Source organism: Pomacea canaliculata, linkage group LG9 (assembly GCF_003073045.1).
Source record: "Pomacea canaliculata isolate SZHN2017 linkage group LG9, ASM307304v1, whole genome shotgun sequence".
Classification (NCBI taxonomy): Eukaryota; Metazoa; Mollusca; class Gastropoda; order Architaenioglossa; family Ampullariidae; genus Pomacea; species Pomacea canaliculata.
In genome coordinates, this window is record NC_037598.1 from 9058963 (window position 1) to 9086916 (window position 27954).

A 27954-nucleotide genomic window follows, 5' to 3' on the forward strand; every position below is an offset into this window, starting at 1 on the left:
ACATAAAGCCCAATATAGTCCCAATTGCGAGGCTCTCTGTCGCTATGCGAACATTTCCCTTGTCACGTGCTTTCAATCATGTACATGCAATTGGATGGTTCCTACAACCAATCGGATCGACTGTAATCTTTTGGTGCTCAGGCTGTCGTGTGACTTCGAATAAATTCGAACGATTCAGTGGTCAAAATAAATGTAAGAACCTGTCAAGAGCTTAAGTTATTTTATTGATACTGTTTCTTCTTGTGACGATACGTTTAATTTTTTTAAATTTACAGTGAGGTAATATTCAAGAGTCCGCAACGTTCTATATTTAGTGCGCCCTCTTGCATGCACTTCCCACCTGAGCGATGTCTATGTGGTCACGAAATTTTTATTTCCAGACAACAATCGGTTATCATTTTGGATTTCATATATGTGACAAAGAAGTTTTAGGATATCATACTTTTGATTGGGGTCAGAGAAAAGAAGTGAGATAATGCCTAAAGTGAACAGAAAACGGGGTAAGTCGAAGGTTATTTTCTGTGCCCGGCATCCGGCGTAATATGCATGTCCCACGTGGAAATTGCTAAAGAATTACACATATGGTCATTGATTTATTTTTATTTTATTTCAAATTTTTATGTAGATAACATAGCAGTAACATGGAAATACTTGATTAGTACTACTGTGTTACCAGATTACTTGCCATTAATTGGTAAAATTCAGATTCAGATTCCCTAGTACGCTCAAGTGCGTCGTTACTTAACACGCGTGATTCACTTTCGGTGGCTGACAACCATCACTGTTTCCGGAAAGAATGACGCTCAGCTTGAGATTAAGAACATTTACAGAAGAATCGAAATCAAATATATTTTTGCTGTGAACAGATTAACATGTTTATTTCCATATAGTTGTGTTGTTAGCCAACAAAAAGCGAAGTTGCATTAGTTCAACAATATTGAATTTGTCCCATATGGCATTGTCAGTCGATTAACGATCATATTCCTGCATAACTGCACACCATGGTAACGATTTGTGTTTTGAACTGCCGAGAAGGTTTCACAAAATCCTTGTTAGACGAAAAGAAGTCCAAGCTACTTTGCGGAAATGCCATTTTTACAGTTTACAACGATTCTTAGCAGTTCTTTTGCCTCAACACAAAAACTTTCAGTTTATGTTTAAACCAGTGGTTCTTAACCATGGTTCTATCGAACCCTAGGGGTTCGGTGAGTCGATCTCAGGGGTTCGGCGGAGCCTCCGCAACGGAGGTCAAGACACATCCGCAATTCGTGATGACACTAAAGAAGGGTTCGGTGAATGTGCATATGAAATTTGGGGTTCGGTACCTCAAACAAGGTTAAGAACCACTGGTTTAAACTTAAGTAGTCAGCCCACTCCTACCCAAGAATTTACACATAAAAATATATATTTTTTAGTGGCCAAGTGACATTGCATTCGGAATATGACTTGATGAAAGAGAGGGAACACAAGACAGAATAATCAGCTCAATCATATACTTATTCACATCCATACACACTACCCCTCTCCCACATTTGCTCTCTATCTTCCATACTCTCTTCCTGTCACAGACACAGACACTGCCCACATTGACGAGATGTCACCCACACATTGCAGACTCAAACAAAACACATGTGGGCAGGCACAAATGGATGCTTGGCTGTCCACAGGTACTGTACAGGACCATTACAAACTGCAAAAGGATGCATTCAGCTACAGTCAGATCTCGATAAGTTGAACTGTAAGGGACCCGGAAAAAAAATCGATTTACAGAGTTTTCGAGTGAGGGATATTTGGCCGGGAACTAACAATTAATTCGATATAGGGAGGATTTTCAACTTAGGGAAGGCAACTTATCAAGGTCCAACTGTAGTATTGGTCCTAACATGAGCTGCAGCAGAGTTCAGGAAGGCTATTGCTTCAGCAAAGAAACTATCTCTCAACTGGGAAGTTCTGGCCCTGGCGAGTCTATACCTGACCCCAGAGGGCATGAGACAGGACATTGGCCGTGTGGGAAGGATCCACCACAATCTTGCCCGCACTGCATGGACTGTGCTGGGCATAGTTTGTGTCCACAGGGAGTAGGTCACAGCCAATACATCAGCTAGCTGCACACACCACCCAGTCAAGGAGGACTTTCTGTTTTTGGGTGGTAATCTCGCACTGATAAAATAGGTATCAGCAAGTCACACAGTGCTTTTGCTAAAGAATCTTGTAAACTCTGAGTATTTCAGCTCAATGATTGTAGAAACTGCTATGGTCCTGGTAGTAAATTGTTCACTTCCCACCAAAAAACTGTTTTTGTGATGAAAAGCATTTGAAAAATACTCATTCAGTTTTGTTTTTAACCTTTATTCTGTAGGCACTCAGAAGAAAGCCCAAGGGGTTGGGACAGGACTGGGTTCACGACCTGCCACCGATGATGAGAATAGCACTGGAGACAACTGGAGCACTGTCAGTGTTGCATCTGATGATTCCAGCTGGTGTGAATCTGCTTCAGGTGAGGTTTTATAATTTTTAAAAGTATAATAAATAACACCTAGCTAAAAGAAAAAAGTAGAACATTTTTGCTTTTCACTAATCAAGTAATAAATATGCACTCCAAAAGAAACAGATTAAAGACTGTGGATATGGAGAGCCACAGTTCAAGCAGATATCAAAGTGGACAGAGGTTTGATGAATGAATCACAAACCTATCTTCTCCACAGTCATGCTAATAATAATAAGCGAGAATTTATATAGCACAATATCTCAGCCAAAGGCAAGCTCATTTTGCAAAACAAGATCCACAAAATAGCAACAGAGATGTAAAACAAAGAGCAATGCGAAGACTCACATTCCGGCAGCAGTGGGCGATCACTGCAGATTTAGCAATAACAACTCCACAAAATAAAGGTTATTGACATCAGGAGAATACTGAAATGATATTGAGAAAGGTCCAACTTTTATCCAATTTGAAGCATGACCACCACACAGAAATAAAATCAAGGATAGCCAATCCCTTCAGTTTGTAAAGCTTTCTTTATTTCTTTATTCTTTCTTTATTGCAGTTGCGGATGAGCAGGAGATTGAAGACACTACAGAGCAAGAGAACTTTGAAGATAGGTTGGCGGAGTGCATCGAGGGTATTGCTTCCAAAAGGTAACTGGCTTGATAAATGCATATTTATTCTATGCAATCTTTCCGAACATTGTTGCACACCTTAAAACTCATTCTGCTTCCCCCCTTTCACATAGATTTATGATTTCAGAAAAGCAAAGTAAACCCTTTACTTATTCTGGGTTAATATAAATCATCTGTGTCTCATGTAGTTATTGAAGTGACATCTTGTTCATTGGTAAAATATCCTACCATTTCATTCTCCAACGGCAACCTCCAGTGGGCGGTCGGTGGTGCAACAGAGAGGGTTCAGCTTTCTTTTTGGGCACTCTGTTCTTTCTTTTGCATGTAGCATCTGTTTATAGGGCTGGCTGCCTTGCCGTGATATATCCTTAGTTGCCGGCTCCGCGTAAAACACCAATTCTTTCCCACCCATCCTTCCCTCCATCCCCAAAACCTCCGGTAGAAAGTAACATATTTTGTTTTATTCACTTACATGATACTGTCTACCCATTTTTTGAATAAAACTATTTTTAGGTGGGGGGGGGATGCATTAAGGTGCCAAAAAGGGCACAAAATTAACAGGATAAAAAACATTCGCCTTCTGAAAATCTTAAAATGGTGAAAAGAATTGGTAAATAAGGGATTTTTTTTTTAACTTTACTGATGATTTTACAAAATATTTGTTCCTTTCACATTTAATCATGGCTTTTAAAATAAAGGCTAAATCAGTGCAGTTGAAAATTATTTTGAAATAATGCTTTAGCTCTATATGTGTATATATTTTCTTTTTAATAACAGTGGTCCACAGCGCAATAAATTTTTAGAAGGTCTAAGGAAAGCTTTTAGCAAGAAATACATCGCAGAGTTTCTGGACAAAAGGTAAGACAAGTTCAGCTTTTCAGCATTTTTGTAGTGTTTTGGGTAGATGTAGTATTTTAACAGTAGTTGCATAGTAATAGGTTTTTCTGAGTATATTTTAAACTTGTATATATATTAATAGCTTTTAATAGTATTTCTGCAAGGCTTTGTTTTAACAAATTGCTTTCATTAAGTGACAAAGTATGGCTGTAAATGCATGTGGATATGAGGAGAGTAGTAAGTATTTTTCTCTTCTCTGTAATGTGTGTATATATGTCTAAAAGTGCTAAAGCTTGCTTGCCTCTGCATTGTCCAGAAAGGAGACTGTGTCAGATTCATTATTGCGCTGTGTGAGGAAAGGAAAAAGTGATGAGGTTGTTCTAGCAGCAATTTGCCTCAGTCTGCTGGCCGTACAGCTTGGTGAAGAACTTAGCCCGCAGTACCCTAACATCCAGGCTGTTTTGACTACTGTCATGACTGACAAATCTGCCTCTGTCAAAGCTCGTGCTGAGGTAACCTTTTTAATTTTTTTTTCCAAAGGAGTAGAAGACAGTAATGCTAACAAACTCATGTGCATCATTGTACACATTTTCACATCCAGAAGCTAAATGCTGAACATAAAGGTACATAAGGTTTATTTTCTTTAGGAGACTTATTGATTTAGGTTGAATTTTGGAAAATCTCAACAGACATTTCATTTTCAGAAATGATGGTCATCATTGTGTGTAAAGCACAAACCCTCTATGTCCTTTCCTTTATTTCAGTGTGCCACAACACTGGCCATGTGTTGTTTTCTGGCTACAGATGATTTTGAAGTAAGAGCAGAGAAAGATAATAGCATCAGTTAGAGTGTAGACATGCATACATAATTCTTTATCCTACTTAATCATTTTCAATTTAAGGACATGCTTGAAAAGCTATATTTATAAAAATGTGTAGATTATTGCATGCATTTATGGAAACATTCTGTTGTTAATAATATTGCAGTAGTACTTAAAATGTCCACCATTTTACTATTGTGTTTGGCATTTATTTTTCAAATTAGCACCCTTTTTTTTCTTTGCCCCTACCCCACGCAACCCCACAAACCCTACCCCACCTAGATCTTTAGGAAATTTTAAGATAACACCCATTTTAGAATAAATTTATTTCTGTAGACCTATCTTGCATGAAGGCTTAGCATGTTGGCATCATCAGCATCATCATGGTTATTGTTACTATCCATCCTCCATTTTTTCCCGCTTTTAGACCTGTTATTAGATATTGCTTTTCTTGGTGCCTGAACTTTTATCCTTGACTTGTCACTGTACCGTTAACAGGACACGCAGACCATTATGTCATCATTGGAAGACATTTTCAGCCAATGCTACCGCAAGGGTGATGGCACAATGCCTCAGATGAACCCTGACCTCAGCCTTCTGCACAACCGTTGCCTGGCAGCATGGTCCGCCTGCTGGTCACCACATCTCCGCCTTTCTTTGTTGAGAAGCTGGCTATGACGTAAGAGGCTTCTGTATTGCACATAGCTTTTTCTTTTATATGCATTTTCTTCTTTCATTTCTTTCCACCTTTTGTTCTTGAAACCAGCCAGCAGTCAGGACTGATAGTTATTGGGAAAGGGATTATTTCTGATATGACTAAATTCTGTGCAAAGTCATTGATGTTTTCAGCTCTTGCTTGAACTTTGCAAGCACATATCAAGGCAACCCCTATTTCATTACCCTAGTCCTTGCTAATTGAAACAAGTCTTCTTTCTCTTCTTTAGTAGGTAGCCAGTTCCTAAAACATTTTACAGCTGAACATATATTTCATTATATTTTGTGAAATACAAATTATAAAAATCTGTAAAACGGCAGTTGGCAGAATCTTATGAGAAAGCTTTCAGTCTGTCAGGAGATTTTGCTAAGACAGGCTTTTAACATATAGACAGTTTTAAGAAATATGGAGTTTCTTTGTCCTTGTTTACATGTTCCATTAAAGAGAGAAAACCTGGAATTGTCAAGTGTAGGATATTAATGTTGCTGCATATATTCAGTTTGTATTTTTTTTTAAATCAGTAATATATTTAGTTTATTCTTTTTTTTTTTTTCTGAAATTGTCTAACCCCCATGAAACAAACCAAAAGGTTTATTTAATAAAGAATTTGTTCGTTCGTTGGTTCCTTGTTACTCCTTGAGGAGCATAGGGCCACATCAACACCTCACAAGCAGACCTGGTTTTGGGCTGCCCCCCTCAGTTGGACCCATGTGGTTCCGACATCCTTTGCCTTGCTCTCTACTGTTCTTTTCCAAGTCTGCTTTGGTCTCCCAACTCTCCTCTTTCCCCGAGGGTTCCAGTCAAGTACCTACCTAGCAATGGTGTCAGCTGGTGTGCGCAGGGTGTGTCTTATCCAGTCCCATTTGCGCTTTTTGAGGTCTTGGCTAGTGACATTGTGGTTTATTCTTTTCCACAGGTTGCTGTTGGGGATCTCTAAGGCCATCTTTGAGTATTAATATGGTATAAAACTTTTACAAAGCTGTAGTGTTTGTGATTTTATTCTTCTCGTTCAAAACAGTTAGTTTGCTTTAATTTAATTTGCTTCTTCTATATCATGTATATTCAACAGTCTCTCACTTTCTCTCTTTTTTTTTTTTTGTTTAAAAGGCACATCAGTCTTTTGGGAGATCTACTCCACAGCAGTGACACAGAGTTACGCATCACTGCTGGTGAGGCCATTGCCCTGCTGTATGACATGTCACGCTGCATTGACGAGGTAAGAAAATTACACGTATATGTTAATAAGGTTTCAATCTATAATCTTAAGACCCAACCTTTTGCCATGCTGTGTGGAAAATGGATATCCCCCAAAGTTATCCTAGATATGGATCATATACTTGCTCAAAATTTTTGTTGGATGGATAGTGGCAAGATCAAAGACTGTATTGTGGTCTTTTTATGCATTTGACTAAAGGCAAGATCAGCTTCAAGAATTTTCCTGATGTAAAAGGTGAAGTGACCAACAACAATTTAGAGGTGTTTATGCATGCATGTTACAAATGGCATTTTTTTTTTTAATTATTATTATTATTATTTATATAGAAGTCAAAGGTCACAAGCAACAATTCCTTTATCTTGTTAGGGTTGATCCAAATTTTTCTTTCTTTTCCCTATAATTATGGTCACAAGTCTGAGATCATTTCTGCAACATTTGACAGAATTTTGGTGGTGACGATGAGGCCACACAGCGCCTTTGTGTTCAGCTGAAGGAACTTTCCACTGAGAGTACTAAGCATATGGCAAAGAAAGACCGTCGAACACAGCGATCTTGTTTCCGTGATATCCTGCGCACTGTGGAGGTTTGTCAAGATAAATTAATTTGGACACATTTGATTTTAAAACTTGGACCACAAAATCTGTTATTGTTGTTGTAATAATTATTGTGTAAAATAATAATACTTTTCTAAAATTAAAACATGAAATGCACGTGTATATGCACACACAGTCCATTCATCTTTACCATACAACACAGGACTTCAGCAAGAATAGAGTTGCTGCAATAGATATTTCAAAAACAAGGAAGTCTTTAATGCCGTCTTGGAACTTTGAGGGGCAGAGTATGTTTGAAATGAAAATGGCAGCAAGTTTCATAGAATTTACCTCATGAGGATGATCGCTTGCCAGACCTGTTGGTATGAACATTTGGCAGGAAGAAGAGAATGTGCTAAGAAAATAAAGGTCTCGAATGATCATGTTTGAAAGGCAATGAAGGCAAAATAGGAGCCACAGATAAAGCTAATCACGTATCTCAGCCAGCTTCTAATCAACTTAGGCTTGCACAGACGATGAAAAAAGCATTTGGAGAAGAGGCATGACATGACCAGACTTGAGAACAAGGCTTCTTAACGGTCATTTGTCAGCTACGTGATGTGCCTCAAGCAAATAGAGAGTTGGCATAATCAAGTATGGAAAGAACTGGTAAACAAGCATGTACTTTTGTTGACTGAACATCAAGGTACAGTCTGATGGTACTGATTTGACAAGATTGTGCACAATCTTGGAGGAAATCAGAAAATAGGTAGCAGGTCAACATCATGAATAGTTGGAAGTGAAGAGACCTTTTGTTTTTTGACACAAGTGCCAATGCGGTATTGAAAATTGACAAAAAGAATTGTATTGACAGAGCTAGGAACTGAAATAAGAGCTATTAGCTGACGGAGATATGATGGAGATAACCCATCGCTTTGCAGAATTCTAAAACTTGTTTAAAAAGAGCATGCCCTGACTTTAGCCATTGTGTAGCTTTTTTTTTTTTTTACATTTTCATCTAACACAGATATTTTTTAGCTGAAAATATAAGGTCAGCCAAATGTTGCCAAGAATTAGGAAAGACCTGAGCAGATTATTACAGATGGGTACAGATTTTTAATGCTTCTGAGAGAGACTGTAAGTGCCAGCATAAATGAACAGGATGTAATCAGTTTTTATAATAGCATATGTTTTTATCTAAAGTATCATGCTATGCTATCCTTGCATGGAAGAATTTGAGTAAAGATAACTTAAAATGAATATCTGCGTAATTAAGATCAGATTATACTACAACTGGTTGTTGTTTTCTTTAACAGGCTGGGGAGGTGCCAGAGGCAACAATACGAATGGGAATAGAGAGTCTGGTAGTGGAAGGATGGCAGCTGAAGAAGCATTATGATGCTTTTTGTCAAGTGTTGGGGTCTGGCATCAACATTCACTTGCAGGTAGGATACCGACATCAATGGAGCAACAAAGCAACCTTAATGGTGCACACTAGCTCAGTTGCAGTAGTCTTTCAAAAAATCACGAGTGTCATGATGCTACAGTCAAGGTTGAAGCCACAGAACATGTAGCAGTTCAATTAGATGAGGTAATTGTTCACCACCAATGGGACCACTGGAAAAGATTCTTTTTGTAGACTAACATGTAACATTATAGGAGGTTAGGTGTTGAAGCAAGTGCTGCCCTCAAAATTATTTAATTACTCTTTTAATTTAGGAAAATGTCATGCTGCGAGATTTCTTCAACCTGGGGCCACCACTGCCTGTGGGTGCCAAACCCACCCAGAAGCTTTCAAAAGTAGAAAGGGTGAGCAACAAACTGTATACATATATCTTATGTTGCTATTCGTCGCTTCTATCTGTGAATAGAGCTTGTACAAAAGGAAGGTGGAAAGGTTCCATGCTAGTGATAAAGTGAATGAAGAGCAGATAGTTGACGGTTCACAATGACAAGAAAACTCCCTTTGTCCATCTATTAATAAGCACTTGGTCTTTCATAAAAAAAAATGTTTAAAGTAAGGAAAAGAAGCTTGGTCTCTGCCTTCCACATGGTCTGTCCAGGACAGACCTGTAGGCTATAGACCATTTAAGAGGAAGGTGGGAAAGGTTATTTGGTCCATTACCTCTTGCAAAGTATGTTGCTCTTTGGTCTGCAGCATAGCATGATTAGTCATAAATTATTGCCATAAGCTATTTTTGGTCAGAAAAAATGTAGAAGTCAAGGATCTGCATTTTTACTAACAGTTCACATGCAGAATCTGATTTTGTGCTGCAGAATTTTCATAACAACGTTGCCAACAAAGCCAGGACAAAAGCTAGAGCTCGCAGCAGGGACAAACGTTCAGTGGTAATTGGATTCTGAGGCTGATCTTGTCAAGAATTTTTAAGGCTACACTTGTTAGAAAATGGTGGATTGAAAATGACATCAATTTTGTGATCATAGGGAAACATAAATAGGTTGTACTTACTGCTTGTAGTGCTAAGGATTGTATATATTTTTTATTTATTTGAGCTGTTTCTGGAGGTCTGTGGTATAGAAGGATTAGAGTGAGTGTGCATGTGTGCAAGGATAAAATGAGCTGTTGTGTAAATACCACATTTATCTAGTGGGGCTGGATATGGTGGATGGGGGTTGTCAGTACTCACCACTGTTATGCTGCTTGCAGCAGATGAAAGAAATTGTTTCCTTCATACTTTTTTTTTTGGGGGGGGGTGGCATTAATAGCCACCCCTCAATTGCAACACTTCTCTTGAAGATGGGAGAGGAATATGGTTAAGGCGTTTTGATGAAACTTATTTTTTAAATTCAGAGCACTGTGGCAATGACTAGTTTTATCAGTTCGAAAACTTCTTATTCTTTAAAAAAATAGTTTTAGGCCTACCAAACCTGTCAAATGTTCATTTGTTTTGGAAAAGAAATCTCTTTATCCCTCCTTCTCCCACCCCCATACCCTTTCTGAATCTACAAATAACACATGCATAAGCAATGATGAGATGGCTGAATCCTTAACTGTACAGATAATATCTGAATCATGCTGTAACGGGCTTTGCATTAAAACAAATGTGGATAAGTTTGGCCATGTGTATTGCACAAGATTTGGATTTAATCCTTTCTTTTAAACCATGAAGATAATATTTAATATGTGTTGTGTTTCCAAATTGTAAATGAACAAAATACATATAATTGCATGCATAACAAAAGTTACACATATATTTTGCTTTAGTAGCTAATTATAATATGCATTCATCTTTTTTTTTTTCCCCCCTTGAAAATAAAGATTTTTGAAATTTTGCTTCCTGATAATGTAATAATTGAGAGTTGCTTTTGACCATCTTTTTTTCATATCACCAAATCACATTTTTTGACACAGTACACCCATTTTACTTGCAAGCCTATCGTGAAAAATGTAACTGCTTCTGCCACAGGGATCAAACCAACTTCTCCACTCCAATCAGATAATCCTGAACAGCACATATTTCAGCAGAAGTGAGGTCGTTGAAGAGACCAGGCATTGAAATCTCTCCCACCACTGATACGCGCACACACACAGTGAATGATTTGCTCTGATCCAGTGGTTCTCAAAGTGGGGTCTGCGAACCACTTGTGGGCCGTACACATCATGTTGGGTGTTTTGAGGCTGACAGTCACCATATATCAGCAAAGTGATGTTTATCGCCTTAATATCTCATCAAAAATGGCATTAACATTTTAATTAAAAACTTTGCGAAGTAATTTTATGTAAACTTATAACTATACTATTGTCACAAAAGTGCATTTAGTTAAAACAAATTTGAAATTCATGGTACAGAGTGAAACACAATTCATTTACATATATAGATGTTTTTCAAATTTTGTCAATTGTATTGCTTGACAAAGCAGCATTTCATTATGTCATTTAACAACCTACAAAATAAATATAATTACAAACACGGGCCTGTAAATCTATTTTTAGTGAACGACGACTTCATAGTCATGAATTATAATAATCATGTCAGCGAGACATGTGTTAGCTGGGTTCTTCCCCTTTCCCCACTACCTCACACGCTTAATGAGCAAAAACTATTTTCAAGACAGATCGTACTGACGCTATCTGGTGGTGCTCCTGACATACTCGGGTGGATGTAGATTGTCCCCGCTAGAGGTACTTTCTTCGTGCTGTCCTACCTGTGAGTTCCAGCCTTCGGAATTTACCACATTCGCTGTTGCCACTAGTTGTTTCAGTCAAAGAAAAAGCTGCACAGAGAAAGAACATGAGCGTTTCCCCACTATTAAGTGGCTGTTTGGAAATGACTTGGTAAGAACTGCATAGAAAAAGAAATATGACCGTTAATGTATGTGTACCGCCTGAAGTTGTAGAACTCATATGATCTCAGTTATAGTTCGGCTTGATAACCGACTGCCACACTGATGTGTGCAGCCTAAAGCAAAGACATCGAGTCGCTTTAACACAAATCTTGAAAGAATCATCGGGTTGCGGAATTTTTGTCGTAATGAATGTCTAGAGCTTAGAGCACTGGTCAAGTTAGGGACCTCACCTATGCACACAGACACGCATAATTAACATATGATTCCTGCTCTCCCATTATGAGGTCTTCACAGCAGTAAACGTGTTCATGTACAATGCTGACGTCAGTGTTCTTGGCTTCTTTCTAAGCTTGGAGATGCCTGTAGGTGTGTATCTCACGAACCGAGGAAGGGTAGGAACAGCTTTGACAGGCTCTGTCACGCACTCACACAGGCTGTTAAAGACTTCGTGGCTTATAACCTGAAAACGTAAAAACAAAACCCATAACCCTAACTGACTTGAAGTAGGCAGTAACGTTTTTTTCGACCATATCGGCTCATATAATTAAAAAAAGGGATTGTCGATATTGCTGTATACCTTAGTGTACAGTGCAGGCTTACTTATGTCCCAAATTATACTTTCATGGACTTCCAAAGGATGAGCAAACGAACAAGCTTTGGATGGTAAAAAACTAGTATATTTTTCTCAAATATTTCTTAGTTTATGTATACTTATATCTATATAGCTTTTAGTACTTCAGAAATGTCATTTGTATTATACAATATAATGGTATGGAAACCTTTAAAGGGAATCACAAAAATATCTTTGACTCCTACTAACAAATCAGAATAAAGCACATACCAAGCGTGTCTTTTTTTCTGGGTCTGTCTTCAGCTCAAACTTGAGACGCTCTACATCTTCTGAAGATTGTAAGGGAAACTGAAGCCCCTCTGGCAGTTTTCCCCGCGTCACTTGCTTTTCCTGGTCTTGTTCCTCCATCCGCGCAATCCTCCTTTCAAGGTCCTTTCAGGCCTGACGAGAGGGGGGGACAGGGGGGTCTGGTGTACCCGGGCCCGCGGCTGTCAAGGGGGACCCGGCCTTGGTCAGTGGATTTTTTTTCTTCTTCTCCTTTTCTTTTTCTTTTAAAGAAAGGTCTAAGGACAGAACACCCAAGCATTACACATGCAGAAGTTGAGTTTGAGTGTAGATATTGAGATTCGAATTGTAGACATACATTATGTACTGGGAAAATAATTTACGATTACAAGTACAAGGGGCCCGAAGAGGTCGTCTGTCCCGGGGCCCGGGCTGGCTCTCGGCGGCCCTGGGTCTTTTATATGATTATTCATCTTTTCCAGAAGAGACAGTTGTTGCATCACAAATTTCTCTAGTTTAGCTGGAACCAAAGAACACAATAGCATAAAACACGTAAAATAGTGATCTTTGCTGGCTTCGCTATAGTTCACAATGCCTGGAAAATACCACTAATTTTAGTTACTGTTTTCCATTTGTCATATCTATTTGATATGTGATACATATTTGTTTCAATTTTTTTCACTATGGCAAAAGAAGGCTGGGATTTTCAACTTTTGGTTATATCTCACAAAACACTGTTCATAACTCCTGGCCGAGGGTAAGAAGAAACAAAATGCTAAAATGCTTATAAACAAAATGACTTCAAATTACCTTCGAAGGGTTTTGGGTCCCTATGCTGGCAGGGCAAAAACCAGACAATGTAATCGGAAGTACTGGAGGCGTGAAGGCAAAGGTGAAACACCGGCTTTTTCGAAAGCTGCTACTTGTGGACATCCTAGAGATGGCCAACCACTGGCGGCAAAGAGTATGGCAATGGTAGAGCACACTGCTGCATAACTGAATCACAGTGATTCCTCAGCATCCTTCTCTCCTTCGCTGTCTGTTAGCTGTGCATCCCTGTGTCAAATAAATACATTTGCATTAACTTATTCAGCTTAGTAAATTTAAAACTAAAAGCTGCTGATAGGTTGTTTAAATTAAAAAAAACCCACAAAATTTGTTTATCACTGTATGCTACTTTACCAGGAAGATGACACAGCCTTGTGTCCTTATATGATGCCCACACAAAAAAATCCATAAAATTAAGAAGAGGAAATATATATAATAACAGACCGAAATCTGATAGGAGTTACTGGTATCCTTTTTGGTTCAGTGGGAGTATTTTTGTCGTCTCTCTCCACCTCCGACTTTTCTGTCTCTTGTATGGAAATAAATATTTAAAAAAGTAGCCAAATAAGATTTCCCAAATCAAGATCAAAAGCACAGCATTTATTGCGTTCATTTGTTTCTTAACTTGCACTCTAAACTTTCTTCTCTTTGCATAATATTCTTCATTGAATTTGGACATTTCTGAAATTAAAATCTCAATAATTATGCTAATTTAGAGCAGTGGTTCTCAAAGTGTGGTCCGCGGACCACTAGTCAGGTGGTCCGCGGCTGACAGTCGTCATATGGTAGCAAAGTGATGTTTAAAGTGATGCATTCCTCGCATTAACATTTTAATTACAAAGAACGAGGTGTAAGTAGTTTTATGTCATCTTATTACTATACTACTGTCACAAAAGGACATGTAGATTTCAATTGTAATGAAACAAATGCGTCAATTTAAATTTGAAATTCATAATACAGAGTGATTTTTAGGCCTTGGTGGTCCGCCATATTTTTTACTTAAGTAAAGTGGACCGCGGTCCGAAATACTTTGAGAACCACTGCTTTAGAGTATATAAATGATACGTACTGTTATCGAAGAGTAGAACACATGTATCGGTATAGCAATTGATCACTAGAGAAGATTTTCTGTTGCGAAAAGTGTAAAAACAAAATTATATAAATGGCGGGCATGGGATACGCACATGTAGAGCGCGAAATTCCGGTCGCTATATATATAGTCCGGCCGACATTGGCAGTTGGCGGGCAACGGCTGCCTTAGTCTGCGTGCGCACTCGACGTATAGATCGAATTTTTAATCCGACAGCTATCGGCTTAATGCTATTTGGCATGTCGTGTGGTCATTATTTTCAGGACAGATCGTACTGACGCAATGTGGTGGTGCTCCTGTTGTACTCGGTGGCTGTAGATTGTCCCCGCTAGAGGTACTTTCTTCGTGCTGTCCTGCCTGTGAGGTCCAGCCTTCGGAGTTCGCCACACTAGTTGTTTTGGTCAAAGAAGAAACAGCTGCACAGAGAAAGAATAGGAGCATTTCCCCACTATTAAGAGGCTGTTTGGAAATTATTCGATGGTAAGAAGTGTGAATAGAAAAAAAATGACCGTTAAACTAATCGGTGCACTAGATTCTGTGCGCAAAACTTTCAAACAATAACTATGTATTCTTACATCCTATTTAAAACTGTTTGATCCCTGCTCTCCCATTATCTGAGGTCTTCACAGCGGTAAACGTATTCATGTACAATGCTGACGTCAGTGTTCTTGGCTTCTTTCTAAGCTTGGAGAGGCCTGTAGGCATGTATCTCACGAGGGTAGGAACAGCTATACATTGCTATCACAGGCTGTTAAAGACCTCATGGTTTATACCCTGAAACAAAATCAAAACCCATAATCCTAACTCAAATCCTAACTGGCTTGATGTTGGCAGTAGTGTTTTTGGACGATATCGGATTATATCATTAAAATAAGTGTTTGTCGATATAGTGTGCAGTTCAGGCTTACATATGTCCCAAATTATACTTTCATGGACTTCCAAAGTATGAGAAAACGATCGAACAAGCTTTGGTTGGTAAAAAAACTAGTATATTTTTCTCAAATATTTCTTTGTTTATGTATACTTATATATAGCTGACAGATAGGAGGACTCCAAAGTTTAACTTAATTAGATGAATGGCACACAGAAACGCTTCTGGTTTAAACGCCTTGCTTCAATTTATGAGTCTAGGTCAGACCTGGGCAAAGGCCGGCCCGCGGGCCGGATTCGGCCCGCCTCCTGTCTCTGACCGGCCAGCCCGCTAGCCCGCCCGCCAGTATATATATACTATATATACAGTTGTGGGTAAAACTAAGTTAACTATATTAGTCCGGCCCTCTAAAACCATCCCAATTTCTCATGCGGCCCCTTGGGAAAATTAATTGCCCACCCCTGGTCTAGGTTAAGGCCTGCAGGAATCCAGGACAATACAAATCCAGACATTTGGCTGCAGAAACTGACAGAAAGGATCGGATGGGACAGATCCTTTATTTTGATTGCACGGCCAACTAGTTCCAAATAACTCTGTATAGCATTATGTCCATTACGGGATAGACAGGACAAATACGATGGAGTACATGATGGAACAGACACGTATGCTTCTCGTCGGCCGCCTGCAGCCTATGTGGACGACTTTGTAGACTTATGCCGAGGGTAACCATTTTCGTTTCAGAAGAAAAAAAAATGAATGTAGGGAAATTACAAGAATGTATAACCCTGCTTATCCTCGCTGAGGCCGAGGGGCAAAAAAAGCAGACCTTTTCACCAGTGTAGGATTACAAAAAAGGGAGCTTATTTGAAAAGCCAAAGAGACTGGTTACTGGTGCTTATCAACACTCACCAAGTTCCGGGCAGGTTGGCTGGAGAACTATTCCTACAGTGTTGTACCATGTCGTCACCATGATGTCAAGTATACGTTGACTGCTGATATCACACCCGGGTAACATCTTGATGTCGCTAATTATGCAGGTCCGGATCACCTGTCCTCCGCTACGTTCAACATATATATATATACAGTGTATATGTAAAGGAGAGCACGGAGATTACACGCACTGTACGTTGGAACTGAACTCCACTCACGTAAAGAACAGTACAGGTAAGGTGGCTGTGCTTGACTGTGTGGAGATGTTAACAGAGACAAAAAGAAGCAAAGTTTGAAATTCAATGTCTGGGCAAAAATTGCATCTCGCTACTCTTACACAGAGAGACTCAAATGTCGAAAAACTTTCAGTTTCAAAAAGAAAAAAAATGTTTGAAGAAACCGCTCCAAATTTAAAACTAAACGAATATATCTCACCTGCAGAAATTTGTACTTATTTTTCCTGCGTTAATCAAAAAGCAGTTTCTAACCATTTCAGTGAGATCTGTGGACTTCCAACATGTGCTGCTCATAAGGTACTCTGTGGAAGTTAGAAATAAAACAGTCAATTGCTCATGTGGAACCGTATATAATGTCTGATATAAAATGACAACGACAGTTTGTTTTTGTTGGTGAGGATAATCGGATAACCATCGCCATCACTATCACCACTACGACTACTGCTGTTACTGCTTGTTATGGGACAACACACCTTTAAGCCCGCTCTCCAAAAGAGATGTATTCGGGGTGGATTGCATGAAACATACTAATCTCAACCTCGATTTCGGAGAAAAATGCAGTAGCAAGCTAATACTTGAAGGACAAACAGCTGTAGGCAGAGAAGGTTAGCATCACCAATATGTCATCTGCCCAGAAAGACTAGGCATCGTCACCTTGCTTGTAGCGATGACAGGGAATGTTCAAGACTTTACTCATGGCCGTGTAAGCAACCCGTTGATGGGGTGAGCAATCGCCTAGCACAGCAGGACCGAGCATACATCCCAGAAAGGAGTGGAGATTCCTACAGAAAAAAATTAATCATGGGTTGTTATTTAATTGTTAGCGGTGTCGAGAAATGTCCACAGGGTCATGTGTCTCTCAATCCTTTGCACGACCCGTCGTAAAAATGCGAATCCGTAGGATTAACATCATAACAACCACATTTCCTCACATCCCCACCCCTCTCCCACACACACAAAACACACACGGGACGTGGATGCTGTGTCTAGTCAGCTCCCATAACAACAATATATGAGCACCAAATAAATAGGTCTAAGACCTAAACCAAGAAAAGGGAGATGATGCACCTACCTGCAGGTTGCGTCTAGGTCCTCTGGATCGGGAATGGGGATAGCAGATGAGAGTGTCGACAGCACCAGCGAATAGCTCGGGCACCCGGACGCCTGGCCTGGTCACAGGTCATGATTGGGGTCACCTGGACGAGCACTCCTGTCAAACGAGCGGGTGGTGAATCCAGTAAGCCACATTTTTAAGAGACTACCAAATCGTCGACCTCTCTGGGCCCATTTTAATTGTAATCGTAAATTATTTTCCATGTATTAATAACGCATTACACGTTGCGTTTAGTTCTTTATTGGGGACGTGCGCTGGCAGGCTTAGGGTCAGTGGTGAAGACGTTACGTAGCAGCTTAGTGTGATGTACTGCTTACCCATGTGTCGTTGAGGTAACGGAGAAGTGAGAGTGTAATTAGCCGGAGGCAAGGGCTTAATTACTACACCTACCTCCATTCCACGTGCCTGTTCACCGTAGCTATCGATATGCATATTAATGAGCTTCCATACAAACGTCATAATAACTTTCACTTATTTTCTGAAGAATAACATTTTATCAAAGATTCCATTCGGTGGAAGGGCTGTAGACCACATCTATCCTAATGGCATTCACCTTCTCAATATAAGTAGCTAGGCTACGAGGGCACACAATGAACTCTTTGCTTTGAGATCAGCGTCCATTGTTGCAGTTGTGTCTGTGTGTTTTTGCTTTTCTGTAGAACGCATGGAGCCTACTTTTGATTGTGCGTAAAGCGATATAAATATCTTCTTTATTTATTATATATATATACATCACTGTATCTAATGAACGTTTGTATGTCCTATATTTCCTATGTTAATTTTAAGTCCATCTTATGGTGTACCTTTTCCTATTGTAAAAATATTGTAGTTTGGCATTTTGCTTCCTCTTTAGGGTTGAAGATCAGATGTGAAAAGACAAAAATTTGTTTATCTTATCACCATGCTTAACAAAACAGCAATGCCATTATCATAATTGTGGTTTTTGATAGTCTTAATCTATAGTTTTACTTGGTGTATATCTTAATCCTATCATCGTAGCTTTCCATAGTTTTAGGCAACCCTCAACTTCATCAAACATTCGTTCTTGTTTGTCCTGGTAAGAACAACTTAGGAGCAATCTACTTACCGATGGTGAACAAACACACAGCAAGTCCAGACAACTTCATTCTCATTTGGTCGTAAAACTCATTTAGTAATGATATCGCCCGCAATATGTTATTGATTGTCTGGGAGGATGTTAACTGATCATCAGTCAGTGGCGTATGGATAATGATGAGCAGAATCCAAAACCACTAGAACGGAGGTCTGAGCATCTGCCAGCATTACAAAATGCCTCACCCAACATTCTGTCCTCCCCTTCCGGCATTAAGAGGACTTCCGATGTAACTGTACTTCATATGAGGTTTGTCATACATGTATTTAAATTGTTTGCTCTTTGCGACACTTTTCGCTGGCTCACTCATACACAGTTCTCACACACACACACACATGTGCATGCACGGAACGTCTGCGCGTGCAAACACGTCCTCCCTCTCGTGCAGACATCCGCCTCAGAATCGCAGTTCCACCACAACAGCAACGGCCAAGCTGCGTGGTTTTGACACAGCACCATCAGGTCTGCGAGCACGAGTGAGAGAGAAAAAGAGACAGAGAGTACTTGGGTTATTTAATAGGTGTTGTGTGACAGATTTCCCGATACCGCTTTGTACATTAACAAACATGCACAGCTTTATACACATGTAATGCATGCATATTATTTTTGTTGCTAATTAGTACGCATTTATTTTGTTTGTGATTCTCTGTGTGTGAATGCAACATCCACATGAAATAAATGACACGTAATATTTTGCTGCTTTCTTAAAAAATAAAAATTGTCACGATCATTACACCTGAAAAGTAAAATAAAAAATCTGAATCGTTCACAGTACAGAGTAAGTTCACAAATTTTATTCGTAAAAATGTCATACATAAAAAATGGCAGTGATTGCGTAGATGATCAAGGTTTGTAGGCGGTCTCGGTGGCCTCTGACACAGAGAGAAAGTGGGAAAGCAACATCTGCATAAAATAACCACATACATATACATATTTACACACGTACATATGTTGCTTTATTAGATCATACTGATTGTCATGATCATTACACTTGCAAAGTATGAATCCTTCGCCTTAAAGAGTAAATTCACAAATTTTATTAGCAAAAATGTCCAACATAAAAATGGCAGTGATAGTGTACATGATCAAAATTCTCAGGCGGTCTCGGTGACCTATGTCGATAAATTCTTTAAAGACACAGGAAAAGGAGCAAGTAGACTACAAAATTGCCAGTTGAAAATCGGCGCCATTGTAACTGGGGAACATGTGATTTCGGCAACTATATTTATAGTCAGACCATGCAGTCAGCAAGATTAGTCTTGAGTACACGTAAAATTCAGTGATTAATCGTAAATGCAGTCTACAGAAGCTCATTAGACGACGCCTCTTGAGGTAGGAGAAATAATATGTCTTGCAGGGAACCATAAAAAAAAAAGAAAATGGTAGATGCCTTCTGTGGAACTCTTTCAGGCAAAAAAGAAAGAAACAAAAATGTTTTCAATAAAGTGAGTTATGTTTTCTGATAAAGGAACTGGAAAAATATTTTCTTCCATGGAACAAAATAGCATGACGAATGTAGACAAATGTAGAAATATTTAGCAAACGGCATTTTTGAACTGAAATGCAAAATACAAAGTCGATATGAAGATAGTGTTTGTGCTTGCGGAAACTCAGCGCTCATCCATCTTATTTTAGGTCTAAGGGTAGTCCACGAAGGAAAACAAATTAATTTTTTTGGTAAATGCAGGCGTTGGCCTTCGGTTGAGTTACTGCTACCGTTGGTTACCTTTGCTAATCTTCTGGGTAACCAGCGTCGGTCCGATGTCGGGTAATATGGCCATGGTTCTGTTTTTTCATGTGGCTTTAGCAAATAGTTATTCTGTTAAAAATTCAGAAACGGTTTGGACTCTTCTGCCGGGTTACAAGCTTGTGAAGTTCTCTCGGTGTCTTCGTATTATGTAGGCCTCGTCTGGAAAAAGAGTCTAGGCATTCATTTTTTTAAAAAGGAAATTCCCAGGAGGAAAAATCTAGCCTGCATCTGTTGGATTTTATTTCCACATTATTATTGACAGACCTATAAAAACTTTAAGATGTTTCCAAGCAACTCTCAATTTGTGTTACAATTCGTTTACACCAGAAAATGGCCGAGGCAGCAATAATAAAAAGATCCTGATAAATGTTGCATATGTATCAAGACGGGAGGAAAGGGTGAAGAACAAAAAATATACAAAACAACTTTGCCCCAGCAGCATTTGCTGCAATGTGTGCGTCCACCGATTTCATCATAATACTGATGTTATTCATAAAATAAAGATTTAGCTGACATCAACCTGGCATTAACTGATTGAAATACTTACACCTGACCACAGAGATCTGCAGTATTCAAAGAACCACTGTTTACAGGATACGATTCGTGAGTTCTATATATATACACACACATACCTCTAGAAAACCAAACGTCAGCCAAAGCCCTCTTGCTTTTCCCATCCATCCCCCCCTCCCAAAACACACGAAATAAAATCACCGAAAGTTCAAACTCAACCGAACAAGAGCCAAAACTGTTGTCAAGACAGAAATGATCAGTTGCGTGTGACACTGACGCAACATGGCGACGCCAGTACTTCCGGTGCTCTCGGCGAAGGCTGGTGACTGGAGGTCGGCGGTGCTCTGCTGCTTTGGTTGATGTGTCTTCCCAGGCTCGGTATGGAGACTTACGAGGTCAGCTAATACAGTCACCACCGGAGAGGTTGTCGTTGCAGGTTCCGGTGTAGTAGTTGTTGTCACTGTAGTTGCAGTAGTTGTAGTTGACAAGGAAAGAACAGCTGCTCGCAATAAAAGGCAGTAAGTGGAAACATTTGAGCAGCTGTCACGATATAATTCTATGGAGTGTCAATAGCAAGATAACAAAAGACCAGGAACAAAAATGGTCTGAAGTTGTTATATACACTTAATATTGTCTGCAGTTCAGGTCAAAATAACATGTTATTGTTATAACAGGGATCATTGTGTTTGAAATGTGGATAATTTGATACGAGAACGAGACAAAGTTTTGGAATGCTGGGTAATTTGATATTTTAGTTCAGGTTAGGTATTTACATTTTAACATGTATAGATGAAATATGTCAATAACTTGGTTATCGGAACAAACAATTTGTTCGTACGAGTACACAAAACAGTGGAGTGGACATTGGAGAGAAATGTCCTTAAAAGTCTACTTAAAATCTTATTTCAGTTACAAGACTCGACAGGCAGGTGTCCAGCTTTATTGTCTGTGAACGGCTGCTTATTGGGCGTTGTTGGTGATGTGTGAGTAACACCAGTTTACTCACTGAGTTAGATGGCTTGATTTGCTGATGGATGATGATGATGATGATGACTACTATGACGATTAAAAGAATGCAAAGGAAATACAAGAATATATCATCCTGTTTATACTCGCTGAGACCTAGGGTCGAAAGAGCAAGACTTTTCACCAGTGTAGGATAGGAAAAAACGGAGATTATTTGAAAAAACCAAAGAGACTGGTGCTTATCACCACTCACCCAGTTCCGGGCAGGTTGGCTGGAAACTTATTCCTACAGTGTTGTACCATGTCGTCACCATGATGTCAAGTATACGTTGACTGCTGATATCACATCCGGGTAACATCTTGATGTCGCTAATTATGCAGGTCCGGAACACCTGTCCTCCGCTACGTTCAACACACACACACATATATATACTATATATTTATTAAAAGCCGTTTTCTCAAAAGGAGAGCACGAAGATTGTCTGGTGGAGCTTAACTCCGCTCACGTAAAGAACAGTACAGGTAAGGTGGCTGTGCTTGACTGTGTGGAGATGTTAACAGAGACAAAAAGAAGCAAAGTTTGAAATTCAATGTCTGGGCAAAAATTGCAGCTAGCTACTCTTACACAGAGTGACTCAAATGTCGAAAAAATTTCAGTTTTAAAAAGCTTCTTCCATCATTTCAAAAAATGTTTGAAGAAACCGCTCCATATTTAAAACTAAACGAATATATCTCACCTGCAGAAATTTGTACTTATTTCTACTATGTTAGTCGAGTAGCAGTTTTTAAAAACTTCAGTGAGATCTTTGGACTTCCAACATGTGCTGCCCCTGAGGTACTCTGTGGAAGTTAGAAATAAAACAGTCATTTGCTCATGTGGAACCGGATATATCTAATATAAAATGACAACGACAGTTTTTTTTTTTTTGTTGGCGAGGAAGACAGAAAAAGCAAGCCCGTTGGGTTACATCTAACGTGAGACCTGAAGAGGGAAGATATGTGAAATGACTAGTGTGATGCAACTGTTTTTTAACCCCTTTTGTAAAGGTCAGTGAAAGATACTTTTTTTCGCAAATCTGTGTGAACACTACACTTCTTATCGATGCACACCTACCAACATGACTTTGCATAGAACAAAGTCAATATCATGACAAGTTTGTACGCAGTGCAGTGCAGGAGCTCTAAAGACGATAGAGGAGCAGATCTTATCAAAATCACACCATCACCATCGCCACCACGACTACTGTTGTTACTATTTGTTATGGGACAATGCACTTTTAAGCCCGCTCGCCAAAAGAGATGTATTCGGGGTGGATTGCGTGAAACACACTAATCTCAACCCCGATTTCGAAGAGAAATGCAGTGATAAGCTGATACAGGAAGGACAAACAGTTGTAGGTAGAGAAGGTGAGTACCACCAATATGTCATCTGCCCAGAAAGACTAGGCATCGTCACCTTGCTTGTAGCGATGACAGGGAATGTTCAAGACTTTACTCATGGCCGTGTAAGGAGCCCGTTGTTGGGGTGTGCAGCCGCCTAGCACAGCAGGACCGAGCAGACATGCCAGGCCGGACTGGAGATTCCTGCAGACAAAAATAATCAAAGATTATTATTCAATTGTTATCGGTGTCGAGAAATGTACACACAGTCTTAACCCTTTGCACGACCCGCCGTTAAAATGCGCATCCGTAGGATTAACATCATAACAACCACATTTCCTCACAACCCCACCCCTCTCCTCCACACACAAAACACACACGGGACGTGGATGCTGTGTATAGTCAGCTCCCATAACAACAATATATGAGTACCAAATTAGGTCCAAGACCTAAACCAAGAAAAGGGAGATGATGCACCTACCTGCAGGTGACGTCTAGGTCCTCTGGATCGGGAATTGGCATAACAGATAATTGTGTCGACTGCGAATAGCTCGGGCACCCGGACGCCTGGCCTGGGTCACAGGTCATGATTGGGGTCACCTGGACGAGCACTCCTGTCAAACAAGCGGGTGGTGAATGCAGTAAACCACGTTTCTAACAGACTACCAAATCAAGTCACATGATTCTAGTCTAGAATTATTGTTTAGCTTATAGGGTAGAGAGTATAAACCCTATATCTAGATAAATTGATTTATAAATGTACATGCACAAAATAAATTACTTTTTTTTACTTAAATCTTTAACTCACCGGTGGAGTGTCATCGGCCAGTTTATGTAGGTCAGTGATGACAAAATAATCATACTAATAATAATATTAATCACATTAGCAGTTTTTCAGCGGTTGATTTTAGCTTTATCTTTGACCAATCATCTTAAACGCGTTTTGGTTGTCGACAGCGCATTTTCCATGAAAATGATTTCATAAGTGTTTGGGGAAAGGGGGAACTCTGAAACCAAAGCCAGACACCTGGAACAAGTGACTATTTTCCTTCGACTCCTTAGACTCGTGATGTTACTTATTAGCCGTCTAGGTTAAATCAATGAATATAAAGAGATGACTTCCAAATCAAGAAGCTAGCAAGGATGTGCCTTGCTGAGGGCTATTCTTGGTGAGCCACTTCCTGATCCCCTTTCATTGGCCTAATTTTGCTTCGTCTGTAGTGTTTATCTTCCTGTAGCCTCTCTTTAGAATGGGACTCCAGAGCGACATGAATGGACTTACACTTAACCCTATCCATAACCTAGCAATATTTAGCCTTTCATAGCTATTATCTTAGACATTAGCATTTTTCAGATTCATTTGTTCTTTTGACACTGGGGGCCACATGCTTTGACCAGTCGCAGTTATTTTCAAATAAAACAGTCTAGCCTAGTGACCATGATAACGCTGCCTGATTGGTTAAATATTTTAGAATATGCATTAATTATTCAAGCCATAGTGGCTTATATTTTCCGACAAAAATTATATATTTTCTCTTTATTTTTTGTCATACAATTCCTTTTTTGGTATTTGACTGGGGTTTTTGATTGGGACCGCGTAAGGGGATTACTACATCATGGCACCCAGACTCTTGCAGAACTCTTCTGTTTGACTAGCAATACCATTCAGCCCCATCGTACAATGCTGATAGTCTTGATACACTACTGACAGCTATGACACAGTACTGATTGTCATGGCACAGTCATACTGTCATACTGCCAGTCCCCGTTTCCGGTGTGGGAACATCCACTTCTCACTGACTATCGCCGGGACATCTGTCGGTAGCTGCACTTACTTCCCTGCTGTTTGTGTCATCCATCGAGATGTGTGTGGTCATAACTTGATATCCTTCGATGCTTGCAGGTCTAATGTCTTTGCTGTATGTATCTTATGGTATTTTGTATGTCGTAACCAGCGTTTATAGTTCTCTGGTCTCTGTATCTTAACTGTATATTGCTTGTGTGTCTTAACATGATACACCATCACATTTGTTTATCTTAACTAAATATACTTTGGTATTTTTGAATCTTAAGTATATTTATATATCTTTGCATTTGAAATTTTGGTTCTGGTGCCACATAACTATTGATATTAATGATAAGTTCTGTCGCTTTTAAAGATTGTTTATATTCATTTTTTACAACAGTCTGTATAAATCATTTAGTTTTCTTGACTAAATATCGTTGGTGTCATGACCACGTTTGTTTCAAACATTTTTCGGACTTTAAGGCTGCCACATCCGGGCATCATCACTTGGATCTTTACTGCTTGGTGAAGTAGTGTGGAGCCTGACATGAGGCTTGTAATCACCACTTGGATCTTTGCTGCTCTGTGAAGTAGTGTGGAGCCTGACAATGGTTTTACTGGGAGGGAGGGGAAGCTGTACACTCATGGTCAACAGCGTAAATTTAGTTCTGGGGAAAGTTGCACAACACGTTTCCTATTTTAGACACTTTTAAGTCCTAAATTTGTTTCTTTAATCAGTTTTATAAAAACACAGAGCAAAGCAAATTTAGAACTTATAAAAACTATTTTAAAAATAATATAAAACTGGTGAAGCCAGACTTTTGTTCCTGTAAGCACAACTTATCAAGTGCGCCTGTGCAATGCATGTAAATGACATAGGAACGATTTTTAAAAAAGCTTTTCTACCTTTGCTTCTTTCAAAAAGTTTTAAGGTTTAGAAACATGCAGCTAGCCCTGGATACTTGAGGTTGCCCGATACCCGCCTTATGACGTGTGCGTCACGTGATCAGACTGTGGTGCAGATTGCCCCACAACGGTTATGCTGACACTAGCGTTAAGGAGTCTTGGATTACAGGTCATCGGACACATCAACTTCTGCTGATAAAGGATTACAGCAAGCAGTTCAAAGATCACCATGCAAAGTGAGTGTCTCTCACACACCCACGCACACCCACACGCACACAAAGCTCACGCCTCTGGCTGATAATAATAATAAAGACGGGGATAAGTAATAATGATCTGTGCAGTTCATCTGCTCAACATCATATTGGAAGACGTCTCTAGTCGTTAGCTGCCATCATCAGCAGCTGCTTTTTACTATATGCCTGTTCTGGTCCTTTTGATTTCCTGTTACACATTTTTTGTAAACATTTCATGGATGGTATTCATACTGAAATTCTCATCCTAACCCACACACCCAGCCAAAACATGGGAGACGGAAGGGAAAAGGTTTCATATTCGTGTAGATATTTTCTGCTCATGATGTTGGGTTATTCCGACTTATTCGTACTTAAGGGCAAAAGGAAACCTTAATGAACTTTTTCAGAGACCTTATGAATGCTTAAAATCTGATTATAACTGCTGGACTTGGCATGAATACCTGTTACCTGTTACCCGACTAATGTAAAGAGTCTTCTTCTCTCTGGGTAACTTCTTTCGTTTAGTGTCAATAACAATTCTTTCACGCATAATTACAATCAGTCAAGGTGTCGGGTTAAGAAGAACCTAAAGAGGCACAATCCACTTACCAACAGCAAACAGGTACAAGATGGGGGCAGAAAACGCCATTGTCCACGTGGCTCATGCGAGAAACAGCCGTTTGTGGGGATGCTCCTCAGATCGTCCGAGCTGTAGTTCGTTTATGAGGATGCTCCTCAGATCGCCAGCTCTTCATTCAATGATGTGTCAATGCTGATGGAATCCACGATAAAGCTGTGTTGATGGGGAAGAAGAATGCGGAATTCCGCTCCAGAGCATGGCTGATCACTCAAGCTGCAGTGTTACGTCTGTCAGAAAAATGGTTCGCCTTGACAGGGACGGTCCTCTTGCTTCTCTAACAAGAGAGGGGAAGGGGCTGTTTGCGAAAGGTGTGGGGTAAAAGGTATACAGATGAAGGTATGAAGGTGGTATATGTTTTAAATCTGTTTAAAATGCTTGCTATTCACCTGGCATTTATCTCGCTTATTAAGCTCATTTGTGCACACACACATATATATATAATATACAAATAAAAAAACGTTTTTGTCTCCCTAAAATAAATCACTCATTGAATACGTACACACAAACGCCCGCGCGCGCACACACAAAAGTACACTCATATGCACAGCTGCAGACACACTCACACACATTAATTCTCGCTCGTACATACGCATACGTAGCGCACGCTGCTTGTCACACTTGCAAAAACTTTCTCGCTCTACTACATGAGCACATCAAATTCAAACGCACGCACATGCAAACACAAAACTTACAGCTAACGAAGCTGGAGGAGGAGGGGCAGCAGAGGCACGGCTTTCCACTCCCAACAGTAGACCTTCTGTCTGATTTCTTCTTGTTGTGATTATTGTTGTTGTTGTCGATGGCAACTTCTGCTGCTGCAGTTGCTGAGGCGCACGGTGACGTCACAAGAATGTTGAGGGGGTCGTCGTTAAGAAATTCTGCCAGTTACGTGTTCGTCAGACTGGATACAATTGTACGATGCTGCTACAAAGAGGCCTCGGCCTAAATGGTAACACTGCAAATGCCTGGTGAAGTGCGAGGATATTTAAGTCTATAGGGCAGGACTTGTTAACCCTTGTTAGCCTCGAACAACTTCTGTGCTCGCGCGATGTATCTATTTTTGTGTGTATATGTGTTGTGTCAGAGAGAGAGACTGTGTTTGAGTGATAGGTATGTGTAAAAATGGTCTGTTTTCCTGTAAACATAATATGCAATTTTTCTTTGAACATTTTTCTTACATTCAATTTTTGT

General features: G+C 39.7%; 3 protein-coding genes and 1 long non-coding RNA gene across 6 annotated transcripts; 1 reads left to right on the forward strand and 3 right to left on the reverse strand.

Moving 5' to 3' along the window:
* Window positions 1–292: 292 nt before the first annotated feature.
* Window positions 293–10536, forward strand: LOC112572285 (interferon-related developmental regulator 1-like). Its single transcript, XM_025251890.1, is given in 13 exon segments — window positions 293–500; window positions 2360–2497; window positions 3048–3138; window positions 3898–3978; window positions 4274–4469; window positions 4722–4772; window positions 5277–5405; window positions 5408–5457; window positions 6601–6709; window positions 7152–7292; window positions 8559–8687; window positions 8962–9051; window positions 9520–10536. Coding segments are annotated over 13 exon segments (1317 nt in total). The 5' UTR covers window positions 293–475; the 3' UTR covers window positions 9607–10536.
* A 2330-nt stretch (window positions 10537–12866) lies between these two features.
* On the reverse strand, window positions 12867–13985 carry LOC112572286. The gene is made up of 3 exons (XR_003100965.1): window positions 13679–13985; window positions 13217–13462; window positions 12867–12926 (listed from the first exon to the last, which is right to left on the reverse strand). It is a non-coding gene; the product is annotated as an uncharacterized LOC112572286 (long non-coding RNA).
* Window positions 13986–14201: 216 nt separating this feature from the next.
* On the reverse strand, window positions 14202–18955 carry LOC112572284. The gene is made up of 6 exons (XM_025251889.1): window positions 18563–18955; window positions 17434–17571; window positions 17016–17143; window positions 16561–16663; window positions 16105–16253; window positions 14202–14740 (listed from the first exon to the last, which is right to left on the reverse strand). Exons 3-6 carry the CDS (start codon window positions 17116–17118, stop codon window positions 14541–14543), a joined length of 555 nt encoding a protein of 184 aa, XP_025107674.1. The 5' UTR covers window positions 17119–17143; window positions 17434–17571; window positions 18563–18955; the 3' UTR covers window positions 14202–14540.
* Window positions 18956–19361: 406 nt separating this feature from the next.
* LOC112572283 lies at window positions 19362–27737 on the reverse strand. Of its 3 annotated transcripts, none has more exons than XM_025251886.1 (7): window positions 27456–27737; window positions 26733–26990; window positions 23680–23812; window positions 23275–23402; window positions 22556–22658; window positions 22072–22220; window positions 19362–21351 (listed from the first exon to the last, which is right to left on the reverse strand). In XM_025251886.1, exons 2-7 carry the CDS (start codon window positions 26770–26772, stop codon window positions 21050–21052), a joined length of 855 nt encoding a protein of 284 aa, XP_025107671.1. In that variant the 5' UTR covers window positions 26773–26990; window positions 27456–27737; the 3' UTR covers window positions 19362–21049. The 3 variants fall into 3 exon arrangements, with proteins under 3 accessions (XP_025107671.1, XP_025107672.1, XP_025107670.1); XM_025251887.1 differs by having other exon boundaries at window positions 26733–27037; XM_025251885.1 differs by having other exon boundaries at window positions 26733–27058.
* Between the last annotated feature and the right edge of the window lie 217 nt (window positions 27738–27954).

What these genes read in the sequence shown, in the direction of transcription:
- LOC112572284 (XM_025251889.1), bottom strand. Translation starts at nt 17,118, where the DNA reads ATGCTCGGTCCTGCTGTGCTAGGCGATTGCTCACCCCATCAACGGGTT. An exon ending in CTGTCATCGCTACAAGCAAG is followed by an intron (nt 16,664 to 17,015) that starts GTGACGATGCCT and finishes TAACTTCCACAG; the next exon opens with AGTACCTTATGAGCAGCACA. An exon ending in GCCAACCTGCCCGGAACTTG is followed by an intron (nt 14,741 to 16,104) that starts GTGAGTGTTGAT and finishes TTCTCTGTGCAG; the next exon opens with CTGTTTCTTCTTTGACCAAA.
- LOC112572283 (XM_025251886.1), bottom strand. Translation starts at nt 26,772, where the DNA reads ATGGCGTTTTCTGCCCCCATCTTGTACCTGTTTGCTGTTG. An exon ending in CTTGTACCTGTTTGCTGTTG is followed by an intron (nt 23,813 to 26,732) that starts GTAAGTGGATTG and finishes CTTGTTTGACAG; the next exon opens with GAGTGCTCGTCCAGGTGACC. An exon ending in ATAAGTACAAATTTCTGCAG is followed by an intron (nt 22,221 to 22,555) that starts GTGAGATATATT and finishes TGTTGAACGTAG; the next exon opens with CGGAGGACAGGTGTTCCGGA.